The 25,283-nt window shown below is 45.9% G+C and overlaps 1 protein-coding gene across 2 annotated transcripts; it reads right to left on the bottom strand.

The window, feature by feature from the left end:
* Window positions 1–37: 37 nt before the first annotated feature.
* LOC117672324 (sodium/calcium exchanger 1-like) lies at window positions 38–25,211 on the bottom strand. 2 transcript variants are annotated; one of them, XM_087880848.1, is made up of 7 exons: window positions 23,996–25,211; window positions 14,738–16,498; window positions 9,413–9,519; window positions 9,060–9,178; window positions 7,022–7,121; window positions 5,194–5,466; window positions 38–1,598 (listed from the first exon to the last, which is right to left on the bottom strand). In XM_087880848.1, the coding sequence occupies exons 2-7, from the start codon at window positions 16,480–16,482 to the stop codon at window positions 1,222–1,224; spliced, it is 2,721 nt and encodes a 906-aa protein (XP_087736974.1). In that variant the 5' UTR covers window positions 16,483–16,498; window positions 23,996–25,211; the 3' UTR covers window positions 38–1,221. The 2 variants fall into 2 exon arrangements, with proteins under 2 accessions (XP_087736974.1, XP_087736975.1); XM_087880849.1 differs by having other exon boundaries at window positions 9,060–9,148.
* Between the last annotated feature and the right edge of the window lie 72 nt (window positions 25,212–25,283).

The raw sequence follows: 25,283 nt of genomic DNA, 5'->3' as shown, positions 1-25,283 counted from the left end.
CCGTGACGGCGCGCTTCACTTAAAAGCAACCGGAGAGTTAAAATTGTGCCTGGCTCCGTTGATGAGAACGTGCTTCGACGGAAGTACAATTGGGGTGATTCAATCAATGACCACGTGATCCACTTAACGACGGCAGCAAAACGAGGCGAACAAAATTGGACACGATTCAACGACCCGCTTAGCGACCAAAGTTCTAGTCCCGACGGTGGTCGTAAGTGAAGGACTACCTCCGCTTTGGCTCAGTTGTGAAATGAAAACACAAAAAAGATAAATAACCTCTCCGGGCGGAGGCACGTCTGTGTTTGGCCGGCGTGTAAAACCAATGCTAAAAAAATAAAAATTCGGGCTCCATACAAAGGGCCCCACCCCAAAATGGACGACAGAAACAGAGCAACCCTGGCAGAAAATAAAGCTACGGGGAAAAGCAGCTTCGCTCTTAAATTTTTTTTTTTTGTTCCCTTTTTCTGCCGTTCGGAGAGACGTTTTGTGCTGTTTTCGGGAAGAGCGCGAAGGTTGGCTTTTAAGAGAGACTGGACTGTGCTTGAAGACAAATTGGCAGTTTCGGGATTGTCCCCCCCCTCTTGGCCCTCCTGGCCCTTCTCCTCCTTATGGATGGGAGACCAAGAGGACCGCATTTTGTGCAAAATTCCTTTCCTTCGTTCCAAAAACTCGGTTCGGATGGCCTTCCGATGTCCGGGCACAAGCAAGCTTCCTTCCATTAAACCGTGGCTTGAAGTAGGGCAGGATGGAGGAGAGAGGTAACAGATCCTGCTCCCCTTTTTAAATTCTTGAGCGTTGGCCAAAGGCCAATGGCTCCAAAGTCTTCAATTAATGCAGGAGAACAAGAGAAATTGGACAGGTGTGAATCCATCCCTTCCACCCCTCATATCAGACGCAGCAGCCACGGACGACGACAGCTTTCCCCCCGCCCAAAAAATTTCTCCTTCCCCTTAATAAGTCTTCTCCGAGACACCGTCTCGAACTCGTGACTTGGGCTGCTCCAAAGCCAAGATGGCAGCCCCACCTGGTCCCTGCTGACACGGAAGACCTAAGCACGCCCCAAATCGGACGCCGAAGTGGCAAGACGGGCGGTGGAGAGAGGGAAATTTTTAAAAAAGGGGCGGGGGAGGGATCCTGCACGTTTACACAGGGAGGTGGGTCCCTCCGAGTGGTGTGAGGTCCTTTCCGGATTCTCAAAGTCCTGGATTCGAACCCGCCGCTTCAGAAGCCTTCGATATGGCAATAGGCTTCTAAAGCCGCTAAGAGGATGTAGACCAGCCAGAGGCTGACGAAAAGCAAGGTGGACAGAAGTTTCGGGGTTCGGGGACCGCCCAGCTCGCCCCCCACCGGAGGCCGGCGCCGGTACAACAGCACCGCGATGCTGATGAAGGCAAAGATGGTGAAAAGGGTGACGGAGAAGGCCAGGGAGCCCGGTTGCACCTCGAAGGGTTTTCCCTTGCTGGCCCAGTAGCTGGCGGCGATGGTCCAGGCCACACCGATGCCGAGGAAGACGTTAACCGCGTTGCTGCCCGTCACGTTGCCAATGGAAGCGTCGGCGTACTGGTCTTGGATGGCGGCCACCTTGCTGGCGAAGGTATCTAGAAAAAGAGACAGAGAGGAGAGAGTCATGTGGATTTTGTGGGCCTCGCCTGGCATTGGAGGGGCAAAGATGGCAACCCCTTTTCCGGAAGGGGGACCGCGAAGCTGCTTCGCGTCTCTCTTGAGGCTTCCTATCCTCTCGTCTTACGGCCATTTCTTAATTTTTCTGGATTTCCTAATTTCTAAAGGAAAAGCTAGCGGGTCGTTTTTTTCTTTACCAATCAATTGATGGGAGGAAAAATGAGATAGTAAAACGTCTTTCGGGCATCTGTGTGCCAGGTTGCCAGATAGGAAGACTTCTAAAGAACTGAAGTATTTTGTTCCAAACTCGTCAACTTCAACTTCCAGAATTCCCCAGCCAATCTGATTTATCGCCTTTTCTTAGAAATAAACTTCAATTTATTTCTAGGGATTTTAATCCTCCTTAAATAAACTTCAATTTATTTCTAGGGATTTTAATCCTCCTAAATAAAGTTCAATTTATTTCTAGGGATTTTAATCCTCCTAAATAAACTTCAATTTATTTCTAGGGATTTTAATCCTCCTAAATAAACTTCAATTTATTTGAAGTCATCAAGGGCACCGTATTCTCGTCCTGATTTTGATTAACAGGTCAATTAAGCAAATTCTCCAGACTTTGGGTCCTAATTATACCGGGCACTGTAGGCAATATCAGTGATTTAATTGGCCTCTCTTGAAAGCCCCTCATTCCTGGCCATGATTAAACCAGTATTTCTTAAACTTGACCATTTTAAGACCTGTGGACGTCTATGCACAGCGTGCTGGCTGGGGAATTCTGGGAATTGAAGTCTTAAAAGTTGCTAAGTTTGAAAAACGTTGATTGAACACCTGTAACTTGCACTTAACAGTCCCAGTGAACCAAGGATTTTAACTCTGCTATCGAACCAAACCCTCACCCCAAACCGAGATTTTGCAACTGGACAAACAGCCATTCCCAAGCGTGCCTGTTTTGCAGAGAAGCTGCAAAATGAATGAATGAATGAATGGATAAATGAAGGAAGGAAAAGAGATAGTCCACAACTTACAAACACAACTAAGCCCAACATTTCTGTTGTTAAGTTAGGTTTTGCCCCATTTTTTCAACCATTCCTGCCACCGTTGTTAAATGAATCCCTGCAGTTCTTAAGTTAGTAACCCGGTCATTAAGCGAATCCAGCTTCCCCCTTGACTTTGCTTGTCGGAAGTTCGCAAAAGAAAAATCAATACACCCACCGTCTCCTGGGGCCCTGCAAAGATCATCAATACAAACCAGTTGCCAAGCGTCCAAATTTTGATCGCATGATGGGGACACTGCAAAGCTGCCGGTCACCTTTCGTAACTTGGGAACGGTCCCTAAACGAACTGTCGTAAATGGAGGACGACTTACTTTATGTTAATAACAAATTTAAAAAAAAACGCGGCTTGCCGCCGTGCAAAGTCACACAAGCCTTCCGACCAGCAATTTCTGGAGAAAAAAAAAGGGGGGGGATTTAACTCCCAAATTCACTTTTCTCGGCGAACGAGTGGGTTTGCACTAATAACAGAGCGCTACGTTCCAAACCACCGATCAGAAACGAGAGGTGGGGGGGGGGGAAAAGGACTCGCAAGCGAGCAAGTGAACATTTGCACGTCAACCGTTCCACAATTTGGAGAGACAATGTTATCGCTACGAGCCTAAAAAAAGATAGAGGCTTTTTTTGTTTGTTTTTAACTGCTGTTTGTCGGGTTAAGCGAAAGGCGTTTTGCGCACGCCTGCTTTAAAATCCACCCGGCTGCTTCCACCGTCGCGGTGTTGTGTCAGCTGCGTGTTTCCCAAATTGACTTTTCGGCTCTCTCAGCCACGAGTCCCTGATTGCTGGCAGGGCCCCGTTTTTTAGTGAGTCAAGGCTCCTTAAAATAGCAAAAAAGCAAATTTAGAATTGGCTCCGGAGGGGCTTGTCAAAGCATTGGTGTGCAAGGGTTGGGGGTGGAGGGTGGGAGGGGCGGTGGTGTATCCGGGGACACCAGATTATTTCAAGAGAACATCTGCAAAACGGAGCGGTCCATCAGCTAAGCCTCTGGTGCAAATTCTGTTTTTTTGTTTTAAAGGTGCAAAGGGGGTTGCTCTTGTTGCCTCCAGAAATGGTGGGCTCTCCATCTCTTTTCAAGAAGAGACTAGGCAGCCACTTGTCTGAAACGGTGCAGGTTCTCCCCTGCTTGAGTAGGGGGCTGGACTAGAAGACCTCCAAGGGTCCCTCCCTCCCTTCCAGCTCTATTCTATTCTAAACATTCTGCAGCATCCCCACAGCCCAATTTAGGAACAAGCAAATTGGCAGCAGGATTTTCATTTCTAAGCAAGGCCCTGGTTAAATGAGTCACAGCTGATTTTTATAAGGTCCTTTTTTGTCTTAAAGGAATCATTAGCAGAATATTCTATTCCATTCCATTCCATTCCATTCCATATTTTCTATTCTATTTCTATTTCTATTATTTCTATTCTACATTCTATTCTATTCCATTCCATTCCATTCCATCTTTTCTATTTCTATTTCTATTCTAATTCCCTATTCCTATTCCATTCCATCCTATTCTAATTTCTCTATTCTATTCTATTCTATTCTATTCTATTCTATTCTATTCTATTCTATTCTATTCTATTCTATTCTATTCTATTCTATTCTACATTCCATTCTATATTTTCTATTCTATTTCTATTTCTATTATTTCTATTCTACATTCTATTCCATTCCATTCCATATTTTCTATTTCTATTTCGATTTCTATTCTAATTCCCTATTCCTATTCCATTCCATCCTATTCTAATTTCTCTATTCTATTCTATTCTATTCTATTCTATTCTATTCTATTCTATTCTATTCTACATTCCATTCTATTCTATTTCTATTTCTATTATTTCTATTCTACATTCTATTCTATTCCATTCCATATTTTCTATTTCTATTTCTATTTCTATTCTAATTCCCTATTCCTATTCCATTCCATCCTATTCTAATTTCTCTATTCTATTCTATTCTATTCTATTCTATTCTATTCTATTCTATTCTATTCTATTCTATTCTATTCTATTCTATATCATTCCATTCCATATTTTCCATTCTATTTCTATTTCTATTATTTCTCTTTCTCTTATTTCTATTTCTATTCCTACTCTAATTCCCTATTCCTACTCCATTTCATTCCATCCTATTCTAATTTCTTTATTCTATTCTATTCTATTCTATTCGATTCGATTCGATTCGATTCTATATTCGATTCGATTCAATTCGATTCTACATTCCATTCCATTCCATATTTTCTATTCTATTTCATTCCATATTTTCTATTTCTATTCAAATTCCCTATTCCTACTCCTATTTCATTCTATTCCATATTTTCTATTCTATTTCTATTTCTATTCTAATTCCCTATTCCTATTCCATTCCATCCTATTCTAATTTCTCTATCCTATCCTATCCCTCACAGTAGAATGCAGCATATCTGACACCACCCGTCCCCATGACTCACTCTGTGTCTGGACCTATGTGTGGTCTGGACCTGTGTGTGTGTGTGTGTGTGTGTGTGGGTGTGTAAGTCCCTCTCCCACCCGTCACTAACCGGGCACGGAGGTACCCAGCGCCACGAACACCACCGCTGTGACCGAGTCCTTGAGTCCGATGGTGCAGCCGAAGTGAGAGGCCAGGTCCCCCGTGAGGGCGGTGAGCACCCCGATGAGGCAGATCGAGACAAGGAAGCAAGCCCAGCCACACCAATACTCGGTGGGCGGCACGAACGCGAAGAGAACTTTCCAGAAGACGGTGAGGAAATGCATGATGTAGTCGAAGCAGGAAGGGAGACGGTCCTCGCCCGAATCGTCGTCTTCATCGTCACCTGCCCGGGGGGGTGGGGGTCATAAAAACACAGATTCAGCCTCTCTCGGTAACAGGAACAAGAGGTAGAAGGGACCTTTGAGGTCATCTAGCCCAACCCCCAGCTCTTGCGCGAGATCTATACTATTTCTGATCAATGGCCATCCGGTCTCTTTTTAAAAGCCTCCGGTCACGATGAGACTGGACTTCTCATTTGTCAGAAATGGTGTAAGATCTTCTGCTTGGACAGGGGGTTGGACTAGATGACCTACAAGGTCCCTTCCAACTCTCTTAATCTAATCTAATTTAATCAATTTATTACAAACACATTATTGTCCTCAAACGGCAGGAATTCCCTCTTCCCTGTGCTTTGCTGGGGTTGAGTTGGACGCTGGACGGCTACGTCAATCAATGTCATCGCGGTCTGATTGAATTCCAGACGTTGCTGCCAAAACGCTTGATGGAAAGTTATTTATTGCTCAAAGAGCAATTAATGTTAACCCATATAGTGTGGCTGTAGTATTATTAATTATTACTAAGTATCCTTCTATACTTTCCCCTTCTATTGGTATTATTATTATTATTACTATTACTACAGAATATTCAGGTCTAATAAGTTCCAAATTTCCACATATCTACGCAGCCTTTTGGGTAATCGCTCCAAGGGCTCCCATTACTATTGTTATAATCGTTGCTTTCTTCCTCCACAATCGCGCAACTAGGATTTGCAAATCGCGATATTTCGTTTTATATTTTTTCTAGCTCTTTCTCTTCCGTTCGTGCGTCACCTGATACTGCAATATCAACGAATGAACGATTATTAATAATACCGTGTGTTTCCCTGAAAATAAGACCGAGCCTTACATTAATTTTTTGCTCCAAAAGACGCATTAGGGCTTATTTTCAGGGGATGTCTTATTTTTTTGGGTGTGGGGGGGGAATACATTACTAAATAGGGACGCAGTGGCTCAGTGGCTAAGACGCTGAGCTTGTCGATCGAAAGGTCGGCAGTTCAGCGGTTCGAATCCTTAGTGCTGCCGCGTAACGGGGTGAGCTCCCGTGTCTTGTCCCAGCTTCTGCCAACCTAGCAGTTCGAAAGCAAGTAAAAAATGCAAGTAGAAAAACAGGGACCACCTTTGGTGGGAAGGGAACAGCGTTCTGTGTGCCTTTGACGTTGAGTCATGCCGGCCACATGACCACGGAGACGTCTTCGGACAGCACTGGCTCTTCGGCTTTGAAACGGAGATGAGCACCGCCCCCTAGAGTCGGGAACGACTAGCACATATGTGCAAGGGGAAGCTTTACTTTTACATTACTAAATACGTCCCTCTTAACTGGGGTTTATTTTAGGGGTAGGGCTTCTATTACGAGCATCCTGAAAAAAATCACGCTAGGGCTTATTTTCCAGTTGGGTCTTATTTTGGGGAAAAACAGGGTAGGAGTAGCAGTACTAGTGTTCTCTCTGTTGCTTTGCATGCACACGGAGGGCTTCTGCACCGGAGAAAAACTCCTTGTGTGTCGAATCGCACTTGGCCAAATTGAAAATATTCCCTTCAATTCCCTTCAATTCTTCTTACCGGCACTGACGGTGACGGCGCTTACGAACTGCTCTCGCCAACTGCTGCTTCCCACCACGAGCGCCAAGTTGGTTTTCTTGATCAATTTGTCCACAGTGCTCTGGAGGAAGAAGAGGTTGGGGAGAGGTGAAACGGGATGTGGTGGCGGTGGGGTCTTGGGGGCTTCCCACTCCCTTAGCAATTGTTTAGCTTTCAATGCTGCCTCTGATCAAAGCTAACTGAGCACCGCATGGCATGGAATAAAAGATAATTATTTTTTCAAACAATTGTGGTTTACGGCCACAATTGAGCCCAAAATTTCTGCCGCTAAGCGAGGCAGTTGTTAAGTGGGATTTTGTCTCATTTTACGACCTCTCCTGCCACAGTTGTACAGTGAATCACTGCAGTTGTTATCCTATCTGCTTGCGTTTCCATTCCTTCTCCTGATCAGAAGCCGGAAGTTATTACAAAGAATAATGTGCTTAAGACTACAATACAGGAAGTCCTCGACTTACGCCCACAATTGAGCCGGACATTTCTCTCGCTAAGTGAGATATTTGTTAAGTGAGTTTTGTTCCGTTTGATGACTTTTCTTACATTGGTTAAGTGAATCACTGCCGTGGATAAGTTAGTAACGTGGTCGTTAAGTGAATTTGGCTTCCCCATGGACTTTGCTTTGTCAGAAGGTCGCAAAAGGGGATCACATGACCCCGGGGACATTGCAACGGGCATAAACATGAGTCAGTTGCCAAGCGTCTGAATTCTGATCATGTAACCACAGGGATGCTTGCAACGGTCATAAGGGTGAAAAACAGTCCTTTTTCCAGTGCCGTCGTAACTTCAAACGGTCACTAAATGAACAGTTGTAAGCTGAGTGCATTTGATGAGAAGAGAACTGGGATTGACGGGTCCGAAGAAGACTTGTACAAATTTGGATGAGAGAGAGAGACAGAGACAGAGAAAGAGACAGAGAGACAGAGATAAAGAGAGACACAGAGAGACACAGAGAGAGACAGAGACAGAGACAAAGTGAGAGACAGAGACAGGGAGGGACAGAGACGAAGAGAGACAGAGACAGAGACAAAGAGAGACAGTGACAAAGAGAGGGAGAGACAGAGACACAGAGAGACACAGAGAGAGAGACAGAGACAGAGACAAAGTCAGAGACAGAGACAGGGAGGGACAGAGACGAAGAGAGACAGAGACAGAGACAAAGAGAGACAGTGACAAAGAGAGGGAGAGACAGAGACACAGAGAGACACAGAGAGAGAGACAGAGACAGAGACAAAGTCAGAGACAGAGACAGGGAGGGACAGAGACGAAGAGAGACAGAGACAGAGACAAAGAGAGACTGTGACAAAGAGAGGGAGAGACAGAGACACAGAGAGACACAGAGAGAGAGACAGAGACAGAGACAAAGTCAGAGACAGAGACAGGGAGGGACAGAGACGAAGAGAGACAGAGACAGAGACAAAGAGAGACAGTGACAAAGAGAGGGAGAGACAGAGACACAGAGAGACACAGAGAGAGAGACAGAGACAGAGACAAAGTCAGAGACAGAGACAGGGAGGGACAGAGACGAAGAGAGACAGAGACAGAGACAAAGAGAGACAGTGACAAAGAGAGGGAGAGACAGAGACACAGAGAGACACAGAGAGAGAGACAGAGACAGAGACAAAGTCAGAGACAGAGACAGGGAGGGACAGAGACGAAGAGAGACAGAGACAGAGACAAAGAGAGACAGTGACAAAGAGAGGGAGAGACAGAGACACAGAGAGACACAGAGAGAGAGACAGAGACAGAGACAAAGTCAGAGACAGAGACAGGGAGGGACAGAGACGAAGAGAGACAGAGACAAAGAGAGACAGTGACAAAGAGAGGGAGAGACAGAGACACAGAGAGACACAGAGAGAGAGACAGAGACAGAGACAAAGTCAGAGACAGAGACAGGGAGGGACAGAGACGAAGAGAGACAGAGACAGAGACAAAGAGAGACTGTGACAAAGAGAGGGAGAGACAGAGAGAGACAGAGACAGAGAGAGACGGAGACGGTTATTACCTTGAACTCGTAAGATTCCTCAATGATAACTTCAAGTTTGGCATTTTCTCCCAAACTGGGGTATCCCATTTTGGCAATTTTCTCCTCCCCTGCAGGCAATTGATTCTCGTTAGTATCACCTAGGATAGGATGGGGAAAAAGAGATTGGTGGTGTAACGGACCTAGGAGAAAGACCTCGAGCAACGGAGGAAAAAGAAGCTGCTTAGGGAATGGTTAGATAAGAGGCTACAGTAGCCCTCAGCTACACAATGGGTGGAGAAAAAGGATTCAAAGAGACTCTCTACTAGCTTCTCCGGATTTAAGTGAAAACTGGATGGGGGGAATTTCTTCCTTTTTCATCTTCCCATCCTTACCGTGCCGGAGTCCGATGTCCAAAATAACCGGGGGTCCCAACTCCAGATAGAAATTCTTATTTTTTTCATACTCCTCATCGTCGATAATTTTTATCTCGATGTATCTTCTAAGAGAGGGAGAAAGAAACCAGTTCAAACTCAAACTCCAACATTGACAGAGGTAGGCAGGGCAAACTCTTAACACCTCTGCCCCAAAAGGTTTCCAACTTTCTTTTTTTAAAAAAATAATAATAGTCGGCTTCTATATTTTCCAGCTGGAAAATACAGAAGTTTTACTCCAGTTCCCAGAGGTGAACATCTCTCGGCAGCCATTTGACGGCCACACTTCGAAGAAATGACAAGGTAGACATTTGTCCCTGGGCTCCTTTCGGATGAGCAAGGAGAAAAAACATATATATGGATAGCCTAAGAGGATTAAGATATGCAGGGAATTTATAGCCAGGACTCCCGGTGATATCGGCTCTGCTCAACCCCTCTGGACTGCCAAAACTTCTGGAAAATCAGTTCTAAAATCAGTTTATAACCAATTTCGTTGTATACATGATGTACAATGACAATAAAGGCTGTTGTTGTTGTTGTTGTTGTTGTTGTTGTTGTTGTTGTTATTATTATTATTATTATTATTATTATTATTATTATTATTATTAGTGAAAGGTAAAGGTTCCCCTCGCACATATGTGCTAGCCGTTCCCGACTCTAGGGGGTGGTGCTCATCCCTGTTCCAAAGCCGAAGAGCCAGCGCTGTCCGAAGCCGTCTCCGTGGTCATGTGGCCGGCATGACTCAACGCCAAAGGCGCACGGAAAACGCTGTTTCCTTCCCACCCAAGGTGGTCCCTATTTTTCTACTTGCATTTTTTTTTGACATGCTTTCGAACTGCTAGGTTGGCAGAAGCTGAGACAAATCACGGGAGCTCACCCGTTATACACGGCGCTAGGGATTCGAACGGCTGAACTGCCAAACTTTCGATCGACAAGCTCAGCATCTTAGCCCCTGAGCCATATTATTATTATTATTACTTTATATATCTCTATCTCTATTTCTATCTATCTATCTATCTATCATTTCTATCATCTATCATGTACTATCTATATCTACCTATTGATCTATCATCTATCATTTCTATCATCTACTATCTATATCTATCATCTATCATTTCTATCATTATCTATTTCTATCTATCATTTCTATCATCTACTATCTATATCATTTCTATCATCTATCATCTATCATTTCTATCATCTACTATCTATATCATTTCTATCATCTATCATCTATCATTTCTATCATCTACTATCGATTTCTATCTATCATTTCTATCATCTACTATCTATATCACTTCTATCATCTATCATTTCTATCTACTATCTATATCTATCATTTCTATCATCTACTATCTATATCTATCTATCTATCTATCTATCTATCTATCTATCTATCATCTATCATTTCTATCATCTACTATCTATTTCTATCATTTCTATCATCTATCATCTACTATCTATCTATCATCTATCATTTCTATCATTTCTATCATCTACTATCTATATCTATCTATCATCTACTATCTATCTATCATTATCATTTCTATCATCTATCTATATCATTTCTATCATCTACTATCTCTATCTATCTATCTATCTATCATCTATCATTTCTATCATCTACTATCTATCTATCTATCATCTATCATTTCTATCATCTACTATCTATATCTATATCTATAGATGGATCTATCTATCTATCTATCTATCTATCTATCTATCTATCTATCCATCCATCCATCCATCTATCCATTCCTCCTGTCTTTATGATTTTTCTCCCAAAGGACATCAAAAGATACAGAAGATTCTTGTAGATTTCATTCGGGTCTGCCAAAACAAACCCAAAGTAGGTTAAAGGAGGGGGGGGGAAAGGGCTTATTTTTGATGGACGGGGCTGCATTTCTCGTCCTGTCGCTAGTTTTAAACTTTCTGCGCCTCCTCAATCACGTCTGGCACCTTCCTCTGGCTCTTCATGGCACCCTTCCCATGTGCCAGGACGGCCGTATTTCACACCGTCTCCTTTTCACTCTGGGCCTGCCTTGCGTGTCTCCCCCTCTCCCCGTGTTTTCACACCCTCCGGTTGACCCAGCGTGCCCCCCCCAACTCCACCACACTCCTCGCTGCTCTCGCCAATTAGGTCAATCTCCGTCAAGTTGGGAGGCTAAGCGAAGCGATGCTTGGCAGAGGGAAGATGGAACGTTTTCCAGAAATGAATGCCTTGTGTCAGAGGCTTGGAGGGGCGGGTGGTGAAGGCAGCTCGGCTGAAGGGAGCCCGGGTGGGAAACGGGTTTGAGAACGGAGAGTCGTCTCTCGAAAACGTGGCTTCTCTGCTGTTTTTGTTACAAACGGATGTGGGGTTTTTTTTTAGCATGAAACTATAGTACCCCTGAGCACTGGGGAAAGTGCCACGAATTGGACTAACTCTTGGGTCCCGCTTGCATATTTTTAAGAACAGGCCATAGTGTCAACACTAAACATGATTTTAATAAGGAGGTCTATCTATCTATCTATCTATCTATCTATCTATCTATCTATCTATCTATCTATCTATCTATCTCTATCTATTTATCTATCTATCTATCTATCTATCTATCTATCTATCTATCTCTATCTATTTATCTATCTATCTATCTATCTATCTATCTATCTATCTATCTATATCTACCTTATTCTACCCATCAATCTAATTCTATTCTATCATTTTTTTTTCATTCTCTCTCTCTCTCATGTCTCTATCAAACTATCACATTCCATCTAGCTCATTCTATCTATTAATCTATCTCATTCTTTCTATCTCATTTTGTCTGTCTGTCTCTTATCAATTCCATTCCATTTATCTCATTTTATCTTTCAATCTAACTCATTCTAACATTCTGTCTGTCATCTCTCTCTTCTCTCTTCCCTCTCTCTCTCTCTCTCTCTCCATCCATCCATCCATCCATCGGGGTGTATCTATCCATTTCCTTCCTTCCTTCCTACCTACCTACCTACCTACCATCTATCTAGCCATCTGTCTATCATCTATTAACTATCTAATCTATTATCTATCTATCTATCTATCTATCTTCTATATCTATATCTATCTATCTATCTTCTATCTGTCTATCTATTTATTTATCTATTTATCTATCTTCTGTCTGTGTCTATCTATCTATGTCTGTCTGTTTGTCTGTCTATCTTCTGTCTGTCTGTCTGTCTTTTGGGTCTCTCTGTCTATCTTCTGTCTGTCTGTATCTATCTATCTTTTGTGTCTGTCTGTCTATCTTCTGTCTGTCTGTCTGTCTATCTGTATCTATCTATCTGTCTTCTGTCTGTCTATCTACTGTCTGTGTCTATCTATCGTCTGTCTGTCTATCTATCTATCTATCTTGTCTGTGTGTCTTCTGTCTGTCTGTCTGTCTGTCTATCTACCTATCTATCTATCTATCTGATTCTTGCATCAGGTACATTGTAAACTGAGGACTACCTATACTGTTCTTTTTAAATATTATTTGATTATGCATGATGTTTGTTGACTTTATGGCTGTTTTTAATGATCCTGTAAGCCACAAAGCGTCAGTACAACTCAGCACTACAGAAGCTATCGTCAGAAATAGCCATAAAATAAAATCGAGCAACAGCTCGATGAACCATTTTTTCATGCAGTCTACAAAAAAACCTGCCCAGCACTTTAAAACTGCAGTGATTCGCTTAAGAACCCTGGCCAAAAAAAAAAAAGTTTGTAAAATTGGGTTCTGACTCAACTTAACCGTCTCCTTGCCTAGCCATGGAAATTCTGGCCCCCGTTGTGGCCGTAAGTCGAGGACTTTTGTCAGTAAGCACGAAGTATATTTCTTTCCCATGTCTTTTTTTTTTTTTTAATCTTCATTTTTCTCCTCTACATTTTTTCCACAACAGCCCTGAAGAGTAGGCTGAGCCAGGAAGAATGACGGGGCCCAAAGTCGTTACATGAATATAAACCTGCCGATTTACCAATTTATTTTTTTTTTATGATGCTTTTTCCCCCCTTCTTGAAAAAAGGAATTAAAACCGGAAAACAGCTTTGTTTAAATGCACACAAAAGTTTTGGGAGTTTGTACCATAGTCAGTAAAAAAACCCAAAAAACTGAACAACTGAACTGAACTGAACATTTTGTACCTAAATGTAGTAAAAAATAACAGATCCACGGCTCCCCTTTTACGATGGCTTATATCTTTTCTTGATTATTATAAACATTTATCATCTACCACCGCTTAATTCCACGTAGTAGCTGACTCCTTCCTGCCCGTAAAAAACCATTAAAACAAATTAAAAACAGTTAAATCTGACAAACGGTGTTACCTAAAAGCTGGAAAATTTTTAATATCGAACCACATAATAGTCGGAGTGGAAATAAAAAGAATTTGAAGCACGGGAAGTGGGCACGTATCTGAGAGTTAAGACCTTGAGGGAACCGGAGAGGAAGAAAAGAAAACCTAAGAGTTATTTGGGAACTGGATGATGGTTTTTGTAATTTCTGGCCTGCTGGAAAGGGACTGTCCAGCATTTTAGATATCTTTGCAATGAAGAAAAACCATTGAACTGAATTATGGTGCCACCACCAAAAAGGCTCCTTATTGTGAGATGCTGTATGCCGACGCATATCATTCCTTCCTTTTTCAGGCTCTGTGAATAGTTGTCGACTAACAGCAGCTCATTTAGTGACCATTCCAAGTTACAACGACCGAAAGTGACTCAGGACCGTTTTTCACACTTAACGACCGTTGCGGACGGATCAAAATTCAGACGCTTCTTTTATGTTTAAATAATATAATGAGGATTACTATTTGATTAATGTGATAGAGATCGTTAACAGCGCTAACGAGAACTGGATCGATATGATAATCCAGTTAAGGAGTCAGGCAATTTTTGTTCAATGTTACGTTTGAACAATATCATGAGGATTGCTTAAATTTGGATAAATGTGATATAGAGGTTACTAATACTATTATTGTGAATTGGATTAATATATTAAAAAATAGATAAGATAAGTGCAAAAGAGGAAAAGGGATTTTCCTTTTGCGTATTTTTAAATAATATAATGAGGATTATATCAATTTGATAAATGCGATAATTAACAATGTTAGCGTGAATTGGATCAATATGAATGATACCTAGTCAAATTTGTTTGTATATAATAGAGAAATGTTCACCATCACTGACCTATAATATCCATAACCCATTTTCCCTCCTCCCGCACATTCGTTGTCCTTCCCGCCCCTCCCCGCCATTCCCATTGGGGTCCCCATGCCGTGTTATCTTACACCGTCTCGTCGTTCTGAAATTCCACCTTGCCAGCCACTTCCTCATAATCCTCGCCGGCTTTAGCCGTGCCCTCGATGGTGTGATAAGGGATGGCCACTCGCCCACGGGCCCCCGAAGTCCTCAACACTTTGATGTGTACCACGCCTACGCTTTCGCTCACTCGCTTCGAGGGTCCCTCAAAGGTAAAGATACCGGCGTGGTCGTCATCGAAGATCGTCACAGTGGCCATCTTGGAGGGCGCGAGACAAGCTTTCGGAGGAGGTTCTGGACCCGGCTCGGCCCAGGCTGCCCTGACGTTGCTGAGATGGACGTAAAAATACTCGTCCTCTTCAAAAATATCATCGTCAATGATCCCCACCCGCAGTTCCTTGTGTGTCTCTCCCGGCTTGAAGAGCAAGGTACCCTCTGCAAATTCGTAGTCGGAGCCAGCGTTGGCGGTTCCGTCCTCCGTACGGAAGTCCACTCGCACAGTGACGCAGGCCAGATCGCCTCCTCGACGGGCCACGGTCAGGACCACCGAGCCACAGTTCTCGAAGCACTGATAGTGAGCTGGCTCGAAACCGACTCTTGTCACCGATTCGTCTTCCTCCGTCTGGACTTCTTGGATACTGATGGCTTTGCGGGCCTGATCGGCCGCGTGTTTCTTGAGGATGTTCCCGGCTCCGATCATCATACGGGTCGCTTGGATGCGGTAGAAAGCGCGGCTCTTCTGCTGCTGGACCAGTACCTGATAGTTGGCCATTTCGATCAGTTGTTCCATGTCCTTTTCAGGGTGCTTCTGTTTCAAATCCCGCAAGGTTCGAGCCATATCCCTGCGGGCTTCCTCGTCTTGATCCTTACCCGTATCCCCCAGACCTTCCGATCCTTCCTTGAGCGAGTTATCCATCTCGATGTCCATTTTCGGGTAGCCGATATCGCCCTCGCTCTCGATAATGAGACCTCGCGACTTATCCGCCCGGTACTTTTTATGGACGTACTTGTAGAAGAGGAGCCTCCGGTCAGCTATCCAAGCTTGGAGGACGCAGACGGGGAAAAACAAGAAGGTGAGAAGACCTTCCCAGAGTTCTACCTCACCGGGAGAGAACCAGGCCAAGATAAGGTACAACCAGATGTAAGCAAAGATGCTCCATGCCGCGGTGACGAAGAAAACCCGCAGGTGTTTGATGCGCCGTATCTCGCCTTGAGGGACCACGTGAATGCAGACGGCAATAATGATGAACATGTTAAAAGCGGCACTGCCCACGATGGTGCTGGGACCCATGTCTCCTGCCTGAAAGCCGTGACCCACGATCTCGATGATGGACAGGAGTATCTCGGGGGCAGACGACCCCAGGGCCATCAAGGTTAGGTTGGACACCGTCTCGTTCCAGATGCGGATGGTTGTTGTCATGGTCTCCCCGTTGGGTTTCTTAATGGTGATCTCCTTCTCCTGCGAGGTGATCACTTCGATGGAGGCCATGAAGCGGTCGGCAATGATGGACATGCCCAGGAACATGTAGATGAGGGCCACAAAGTAAACGATGGCCCGGGCCACCTTATCTCCGACGGAAGGATTCTGAGGGAGCCACACAGGTAAGATCACACCTTCCTGGCACTCAGTGTGCTCCTGACACTTGGAGCTACGGTTGCCACCATCTGGAGAAGATGACCCAATCCTGGGTGGACCCAAGGCATCGTCCACTGTGGCCAGCAGCGACGGGAGGAACAGAGCCAAGAGCAGGATTGAGTTCCTCAGTGGAGACATGATGGAGAAGATGACTCTGGGGAGAGAGAGAGGAAAGAAAAATGGTTACAGAACCCATGACTCACAGCTGATAATAGGGTTTCTCAGAAGACTTGGCATGGTGAGATCATTGATGGAGACATTGAGGGCCACCAAGAAATGACTCATAAACACTCCAAAGATGACTCCCAACGTTATCCCTTCAGCGTTTCTCAACCTTGGCAACTTTAAGACTGGTGGACTTCAACTCCCAGAATTCCCTAGCCAGCCATACTGGATTTCTGGGAGTTGAAGTCCACCCATCTTAAAGCCTGGGGAATTCTGGGAGTTGAAAGTCCATTTATTTAAAGCACACTGGCTGGGAAATTCTGGGAGTTGAAGTCCACCCATCTGAAAGCACACTGGCTGAGGAATTCTGGGAGTTAAGTCCACCACCTTAAAGTTGTTGAACTTGAGAAAGATTGCCCTGAAGTAATCTTTCTTGGACTACAATGACCCCATCTGACTAGAACTCATGGGAGTTGTAGTCCAACATTCTGGAGAACATGTCGTAGAAATTGAGCGAACCAGAGTTAGCCTCATCAAGACCTCCAGCTCTCCCTCTGGCCTCCCAGAATCCCTTCCATCACGGATGAGATCTTTCTAAAAGAAGTTTTTGGATTCTAGGCCAATGCCTCCTGGGGATGATTGGACATGGAGTCCTGCTGTTCTCAATAGGATGATGGTCAAGGGAGACTACTTGATTTGAAGGCTCGTCCGCGAGATGTCAACGCTGATACCATCACAAGTTTGTCTTCCCTGTGAGAGGAGGGTGAATCAGAAATCTATTTAAACGCATTTATTTACATCGGTGTTTTTGTTCAAAACACACATTTTCTAAAATGGACTTGGCTCCAGGGAATAGTAAGAAGAGAGGATTCAAGACAGCCAGCTCACTTCTGGAGAGGGAAGCCCTTACGCAACTTATATTCTCAACCGAGGTTCATAACCGGAGCCAGGATTTCTGTTCACTGTTCATTTATTTAATCTGTATCCCGCCTTTAATTATTTTTCACAACTAAATCAAGGCGGGGGAACCTATCCAACACGTACCTTCCTCCTCCCCCTCTTTGCCTCTACAACAACCCTGTGAGGTGGATCGGGCTGAGAAAAGGGGTCGGCCCAAAAAGTCATCCAATTGGCTTTCGTGAGTCCTTGGCGCTCTCTGAGATGGATGGTTTTCCTGTAGACGTTTCATGACCCAACTAGGGAACGTCATCAGTGCTCGAAAGGAATGGGGATTGTGGAGATGATGATGATGATGATGATGATGAGGAGGAGGAGGAGGAGGAGGAGGAGGAAGAGGAAGAATGTGGGTCCTTGATGCTGAGCTTGGTTTTTTTTTCTTGCAAACGTTTCATGACCCAACTAGGGAACATCATCAGTGCTCGAAAGGAATGGGGATTGTGGAGATGATGCTGAGGAGGAGGAAGAGGAAGAGGAAGAATGTGGGTCCTTGATGCTGAGCTTGGTTTTTTTTCTTGCAAACGTTTCATGACCCAACTAGGGTACGTCATCAGTGCTAGAATGGAGTGGGATGTGCATATAGGAGGAGGAGGAGGAGGAGGAGGAGGAGGAGGAGGAGGAGGAGGAGGAGGAGAACAAGGAATGTGGAGTCCTCAGTGCTCCCTGAGCTCGCTTATTTTCCTTGCAGACGTCTCATGACCCAGCTAGGCAACGCCATCCATGCTCATCAGTGCCTCACTTAGCACCAAACATTTCAGCTTCCGTTGCGGTCAGAAGTCGAGGACTACCTGTAGACCGAGGACTGCGAGGCTGCTTGGAAAGACCACTCCCCTCGTGGTCTACAGGAGAGCCACGGCCTACTTGGGGGGGGGGGAGTAAGACCTTCCTCGCCAAGGGGCTGATTTTCTGCAAGGAGCCTTCTGCCAGCTGCTTTTGGCGGGAGACCAGCAACTTCCACGGTTTTCCGCTTCGGCCTGCAGAAAAGTTAGAGCCCACTTCTCGCGTGGCTCTGGTCCAGAAGAACTTGGAAGCTGGTCAGTTTTCTCTGGACCTGACCTCTGCCTTTCTGCCGCTACCCTTCTGACAGCCAACAAAAATCACTGTGTGTTTTCGCATCCTGATCTGGGTCATATAATTACACCCCGGCTGAATAATCACCCGCGTGAGAACTTCCTGGAGAAGTGACCTTGGACGAGGGACACTTCCTTCAAAGTTCTTGGGACAGGGGGTGGGACACACGTCTGCAGGCGGTCCTCGACTTACAACACCGTGTTGTTAATTTTTTTTTAAAAAAATTGCAACCAGGAGATGGTGAGTTCTAGTCCCGTCATAAAAGCCGGGTGGGTGATTCTGGGCTAATCACCAGGGGATGGTGAGTTCTAGTGCCACCTTGGGCATGAAAGCTGGTTAGGCAACTTTGGAGCCAATCCCTAGGAGATGGTGAGTTCTAGTCCCTCCTTAGGCATGAAAGCCAGCTGGGTGACTTTGGGCCAATCACCAGGAGACTGGGAGTTCTAGTCCCTCCTTAGGGATGAAAGCCAGCTGGGTGACTTTGGGCCAATCACCAGGAGACTGGGAGTTCTAGTCCCTCCTTAGGGATGAAAGCCAGCTGGATGACTCTGGGCCAATCACCAGGAGACTGGGAATTCTAGTCCCGCCTTAGGCATGAAAGCTGGTTGGGCAACTTTGGGCCAATCACCAGGGGACTGAGAGTTCTAGTCCTGCCTTAGGCACAAAAGTCGGTTGGGTGACTCGCTCTCTCAGCCCAACCCACCTCACAGGATTGTTGTTTTTTTGGGGGAAAAGGAGGTTTGCCGCCTTGAGTTATTTGTAAAAACAAATCCAAATAAACAAAATAAAATGTAAAACACGAGCATCTTAAATGGCTACCGTAACTACTACTTCCCAGCCTTACGGATTTCCTAGCCAGCAGTTATCATTTTTTACCTAAATGGAAATCTCCTTTTCTGACGTCACCTCAGAGTACCAGGAATAGGAGGCCGGAACAATTAAGCTATTATGGCACTTCTTTCCCAGCTCACATATGGTGACACTGAAGTGCAAAAGCATGTTCTCGGCCAGCCCCACCCGCCCATCATTAATTCAGAATATCCAGTAATCCGTTTCGCTCTCGGACAGTTTTTCACCCCACTTCATTCCCACAAACGAAGGAGAGGCGTTGGCCCCCCTTTTCCTAGAATCCAGGCCTCTGAATTGATGTATTTATGTCTATTTATTTATTATTTATGGAGCATATGGCATGTACGGAGGCCATGCGATTGTTTATTGATCGATGATCTATTTTTTATTAGCTATTTATTATCTCTTAACTGATTATCGATTGTCTATTAGTTATGTATTATCTAACAGCTAATTATCAATTTCTATTTATTATTTATGATCTAATTATCGATTGTCTATTTGTTATTTATTTATCTAGCATCTCATTATCAATTTCTATTTATTCTTTACTTACCCAATTATCAATTTCTATTATCTGATGATCATTTCCAATTTATTATTTACTTACGATCTAATTATCAATTTCTATTTATTATTTACTTATCAATTTCCATTTTTTTACTTATTATCTCATTATCAATTTCTATTATGTCATTATTATCTAATGTCATTTGCCTCTTTGTTAGTTACTTATTTACAGTATCTAGTATCTCGTTATCAATTTCTATTTATTATTTACTTGTCTATCAATTTCCATTTACTGTTTACTTATTGATTTTTCTGTTTATTTATCTAATTACTGATTGTCTATTTGTTATTTATTTGTCTAGTATCTATCAATTTCTATTTGTTATATACTTATCTAATTATCAATTGTCTATTGGTTTTTTATCTAGCAGCTAATTATCCCTCTTCTATGTTTTATTTAGATAATAATTATCGATTGTCTTTATAATTTATTGTTTATTGATCTAGCATCTAGTGATCTATATATTGATTATTCCTGTTCCTTTACGCCTCTGACTGGTATTCTAACAATCCTGGGCCATCGCAGGTTCTAGTTCCCATCATCCCCAGTTGATGGGATAACAGAAAGGCAAGGCTGGCAGGGATCATTATAACCCCGGCGTCAGAAACATTCCTGCGCCATCACTGAACATCTTCCTCTCTCATTATACAGTAAGTGCTGCCGAAGCCATTTGATTGTTCTGGCAGCCGTCCGACCAATCTTGCAAATCAGGCCAAGGATTCTTTTAGCGATTCTTAATGTTGACGATGTCTTCGCCTTCCAAAAATTGGAGGATTCGCAGGAGAAATTCGAAAGGTCGTACTGTGGAGCAGAGCTCCCTTAACAACTGTCTTGCTTAGCCACCGAAACTTGGGGCTGAATTGGTGGTCGTAAGTCAAGGACTCCCTGTACTTTCAGACCTGTCTAGTTGACACCAACCCTTTGAGGTAGTCCAGGGAAGAAGCACCACCCAAAAATACTCACACCTTCCTCCATGTAGTACATGGTTGGAAAAACATCTCCCCCCCGACTTCTAAAGCCATTGTGGAAGACCAATAAGGCACCGAGGGGGCTCTCAAAAGAAGATCCTATGAGTTCTGAAGCCCCCCACCCTTTTCACTCTTGGTATCAAAAGAGCCGAGTTCCAATCCTTCCCGATTGGATGGGCAATCGGCCATATAATCCCTTTCCGTCAATCCAGTCCCGCTGTGTTTTGTTTTCCTGCAGGGACTTTTTCACCCCACCCCATCCCTAAAAAACCCACCCAGTTTTCTCCCATAACAGGTGGGCTCCCTACAGTGGGTGGGATTCAAATAATTTAACAACCGGCCAACTCAACGTTACTCATGTCGATGGGCGCTTCGCCTTAGTTGTTACAATGTAATAAGGGTTAACCAGAGAGGCAGTTTCTGTAAGCAGGGCAATAAAGATTAGGCTAGAAACACCACCAGAATGTTCCCTTCCTGCCTTCCTTACAGGATTAGTCCTGTAAAGTGGGGAAAAAAAATAGGATTTCTTCCAACAACCAGTTCTCCGAACTGCTTAGAAAGTTAACAACTGGTTCTCCCGAATCGGTGCGAACTGGTTGAATCCCACCCCTGGCTCCCTGCCAAAACTTCCCAGGATATTAAAATTAGCCTCTTGGAAAATCTGAATCTGCAAATCTTGATTTTAAATGCAGGTTTTTTTCCCCCCATCCTCTTTCAACAAAAGGTTCCAAAATTTCCATGCTCCTCCTGACTCGGCGGCCTCCCACCACCACCCCGGAGCATAGGGGGAAGCCAGGCCTGAAGTTAGGGGGACCCTGACTGGTCCCTCCCTTACTGACACCCCATTCAACTGCCCCCCCCACTTTGCTCTCTGCCTTTTGCAGGGGACACTCCAAGGCTCTTTACTAAAGGTTTTAGACAAATGTGCTTGTAGCATCAGCGCTACTGCAGTGAATGTGCATAGACAGTTGGAATCGTGCCGGGAAGCCGGGAAGGGGTGGGAAGATATGGGGCAGGATTGCAAGCAGGAGATTAGCATCCGAGGGTCACCCATCCACCCCTGTGCCCCACACATATAAACGCCAGGCCTGGTGCAAATGATCTGTGGCTGGTTTTAGAAGCACATGGAAATGTGCAGGCACATGGGCACAGTTGCGCTAAGGGCCCTCCCTCCTTCAACAAGAGCCGTTCTCTGCACACTCTCAAGAGGGCTCTTTTGCGCCTTGGGGATGCCCAGCTGCACATCCCGAGCTTGAAGGAGGCTGCGGAAAAGCGGGCAGACGGAGAGGCATCGGCACCGAAGGCTGCCATGCCCACGCGGGCTGTGGCGAGAGACTAGACGGAGCCCTTCCTGCTAGGTTCATCCTCCCTTCGCTGGGGCCTCCTCCGAGACCAACCCACCTGGCAAACCAGACCCATCCGGTGCCAACCTGTGCGAAGGAGCCCCTGCCATATGCCAAGGGAGCTCCTGGCTGGGCACACCGCCAGGACATCCCGAGCATGTGGCATCCTCGCAAAACCCTCCAAAGGATCGCCCGGGGATAAGCCCGCGACTCCTAGTTTCAAAACACGGGCGCTCGGCCCATAGGACGTGCCCGCACATAGATGCCCGCACTCGTGTTGCCTCGGTTTTCTCCCAGCTTGCTTGGCGGGGGACGGATGGACGGACAGACGGACGACTCCAACCCCCCCCCCACTCCACCTCCAGAAGCTACATGGGTCCAGCATGGGCTTCTTTGCGTCGCTCCACGCCAACCCGGCGTGTGCTATGCTGCAAATGTCCCACCTCCTGGATCTGCGGCACCCGGTGTGGTGCGCTGGCACTCCCGAACTCAGCTGCCCATAGAGCAGGGAGCTGCCCCAGTTGGGACCCCCACACACACACGTGCCCCTCCACCTCGACTGGCCCTTCCCTCCCCTACTCACAAAGTGTGTGCGGCCGGAGGCAGCTGGGCAGGGGAAACGAGAATGGTTTAATTCATGGTGTGATGCCAGGCAGTGCCTTCCTCCTTCTCTCGGTTCCCCTTCCTTCTCCCGGGAGAGGATGGGGGGGGGGGTTTGTCCCTTCCTTCTTAAACCCTGTTGCTCGTCCCCCTAACCCTTGAGAAGGAGCCCAGCATCCCGCACAAAAAACACACATATACACAATAACCGTCACATCACCGTTGGGCTCATGCAGGTGAACAAGATTCCTCTCGGGAATTCTTTTGACCCTAGCTGTTGTTTTGATTGTGAGAAAGTGATTTCTGGAAAGTGGGGAGGGGGGGGAGGAGGAGGTGAAGGAATCCTCCAATGGGAAAGCCCCGTCCAAAAATCTGCAGTGCCCCCCTCCTCAAAACTTCTTTCTGGGTTTTTTTTTCCGGGGGTGGGGGGGAAGGGCTCCCAAAAGTGTGTGACCCACATTTTGGGGGGGGGAGAGGGCAGTGAGAAGGATACCCACTCCCCCATCTCCATCAAATCCTCCATCCTAAGACCTCTACTCTTGGCTGGGCCAATTTCTCTTCGGAGTGGGGGGGGAGGTCTCCTCTTGGCTCTCCCCCCCCACCCCCCAAAATAACCTTCTTCCTTATCTATATAGTTTTTTCCCCCTGTTTTCTCCTCACTGGAGAAATCCATGCAGAGTTTCATCCCCGTTTTGTTTTTTTTTTCCTCCGCTCCCGTTAAAAAAAATAAATCTTTCTCCCTATTTGGTGGTGGGGTACCTCCTTCGTCGCATTCCCCTCACCCACTGCACCCCTTCTTTTAAAAATTTGCAGCGTGGCTTCACCCCCCCATCTCCCCCAAACTGCTCATCCGTCAACTTTCTTGGTCCGCTGGGAAAAGCCGGGGGGGGGATGGGAAAGAGAGAGAGAAAGAGAAGGAAGGAAGGAAGGAAGGAAGGAAGGAAGGAAGGAAGGAAGGAAGGAAGGAAGGAAGACACCTTTGAAAAGGTGAGGAACCTTTCCCCCCAATTCGTCTGCCATTGCCTTTTCTCCTTCCTTCCTTCCTTCCTTCCTTCCTTCCTTCCTTCCTTCCTTCCTTCCTTCCACCGCCCCGCACCTCTTATTTTTAAATTTCCAAATTTACTTACCTGGTGGTGATGAGCGGGAGGGAGGGAGGGGAGGGGTCGTCTCTGGCTGCTTTCCCCTGCCTGGGGAATCCGGTGCCAACTGCCCAGCTGGGGTGGGGGAGAGAGAGGCAGGCAAAGCTTGAAAGACCGAAGGGATGAGGGGGGGGGCGCGTTGCAATGAATTCTCGCTTTAGAGATGCCTGGCGCGACTTGGCTTTTATAAAAGGAGCTGATTTCTTCTCTTCTCTCTCTCTCTCTCTCTCTCTCTCATCCCCCTCCGGCTCTCCTTTTGCTCTGCTCTTCCTCCCCCCACCCCGTTTTGCTTACAAAGCAAGAACGGATCCCATAGATCAAGCAGCGGGGCGTAGAAGCTTGGGGGGGGGGAGAGAGAGAGAGAGAGACCAGAGCCAATGTCGGCTGGCACAGCTAGCGGATTTCTGGCTCCGAAGATGCTCTCTCTATCTATCTGGGCTGCCTCGTTCGCCGCTCCACCCTGAGATCTTTGTAAAAAAAAGAAATAATAATAATAAGGGGAGGGGGGACCGTTCACCGGTTCTGCAATACAGCGGAGGGGAGGGGGTGAGAGGAGGGGGGGGGAAATCCCGCCGCCCCTAATAAACTAAGATCTGGTGGCTTCCAAGCTTCTCTCTCTTTTCAGGCAGGTACCAGTGGATCCATCAGCCCCTCCCAGCCTCTCTCCCCTCCCCACCCCCACCCCGGTGGAAGGAGGAAGAGCTAAATTTGCGGCAGCCTTTTCTGAGCCCCCCCACCCCCACCCCCACCCCAGCAGACCCCTGTCCGGGAAAGAACGGGAGAGAAGAGAGAGAAAGAGAAAGAGAGAAAAAAGGAAGAATAAAAGAAAGCAGCCGGCTTCCCGCATCCGCGCGACCCGGGAGACGCGTTCCCACGACGCCCCTAACCCAGATTGGATGGGCGAGGGTCCTGTCTGGTGGGTGACCCCCCCCTTCCCCCCAAAAAACCCCAACCCGGGTGAAAGTGGGTCGATGAACGACGCGCCAATGCAGGGGTGGAGAGAGAAAGCCAGCGGGTGCCTTGCGATTCCCAGGGTTGGGGCCCATGGGACTTGTAGTCCTTTCTTTACCCCCCCCCACTCCCCCCAATTTGGTGGGGCTGCAGGCTTGGCTTTCAATCTGGCCTTTCCCCCTAAACCGGGCGGGGAGGGAGGGAGGACTCGCAAACGGACGCTCAGCCCCCAAGCCGTCCTCGCGGGGTTGTTGTGATTAGAGAGAGAGAGAGAGAAAGAAAAAACGGGCGACTTTTGTAAGTCGCCTTGAGCGCTGAAAGAGGA

This window comes from Pantherophis guttatus, chromosome 18 (genome assembly GCF_059756535.1).
Source record: "Pantherophis guttatus breed Tessera chromosome 18, ASM5975653v1, whole genome shotgun sequence".
Taxonomy (NCBI): Eukaryota; Metazoa; Chordata; class Lepidosauria; order Squamata; family Colubridae; genus Pantherophis; species Pantherophis guttatus.
The sequence above is the reverse complement of the archived record's forward strand: the minus strand, read 5'-3'. Positions and strand labels throughout refer to the sequence as shown.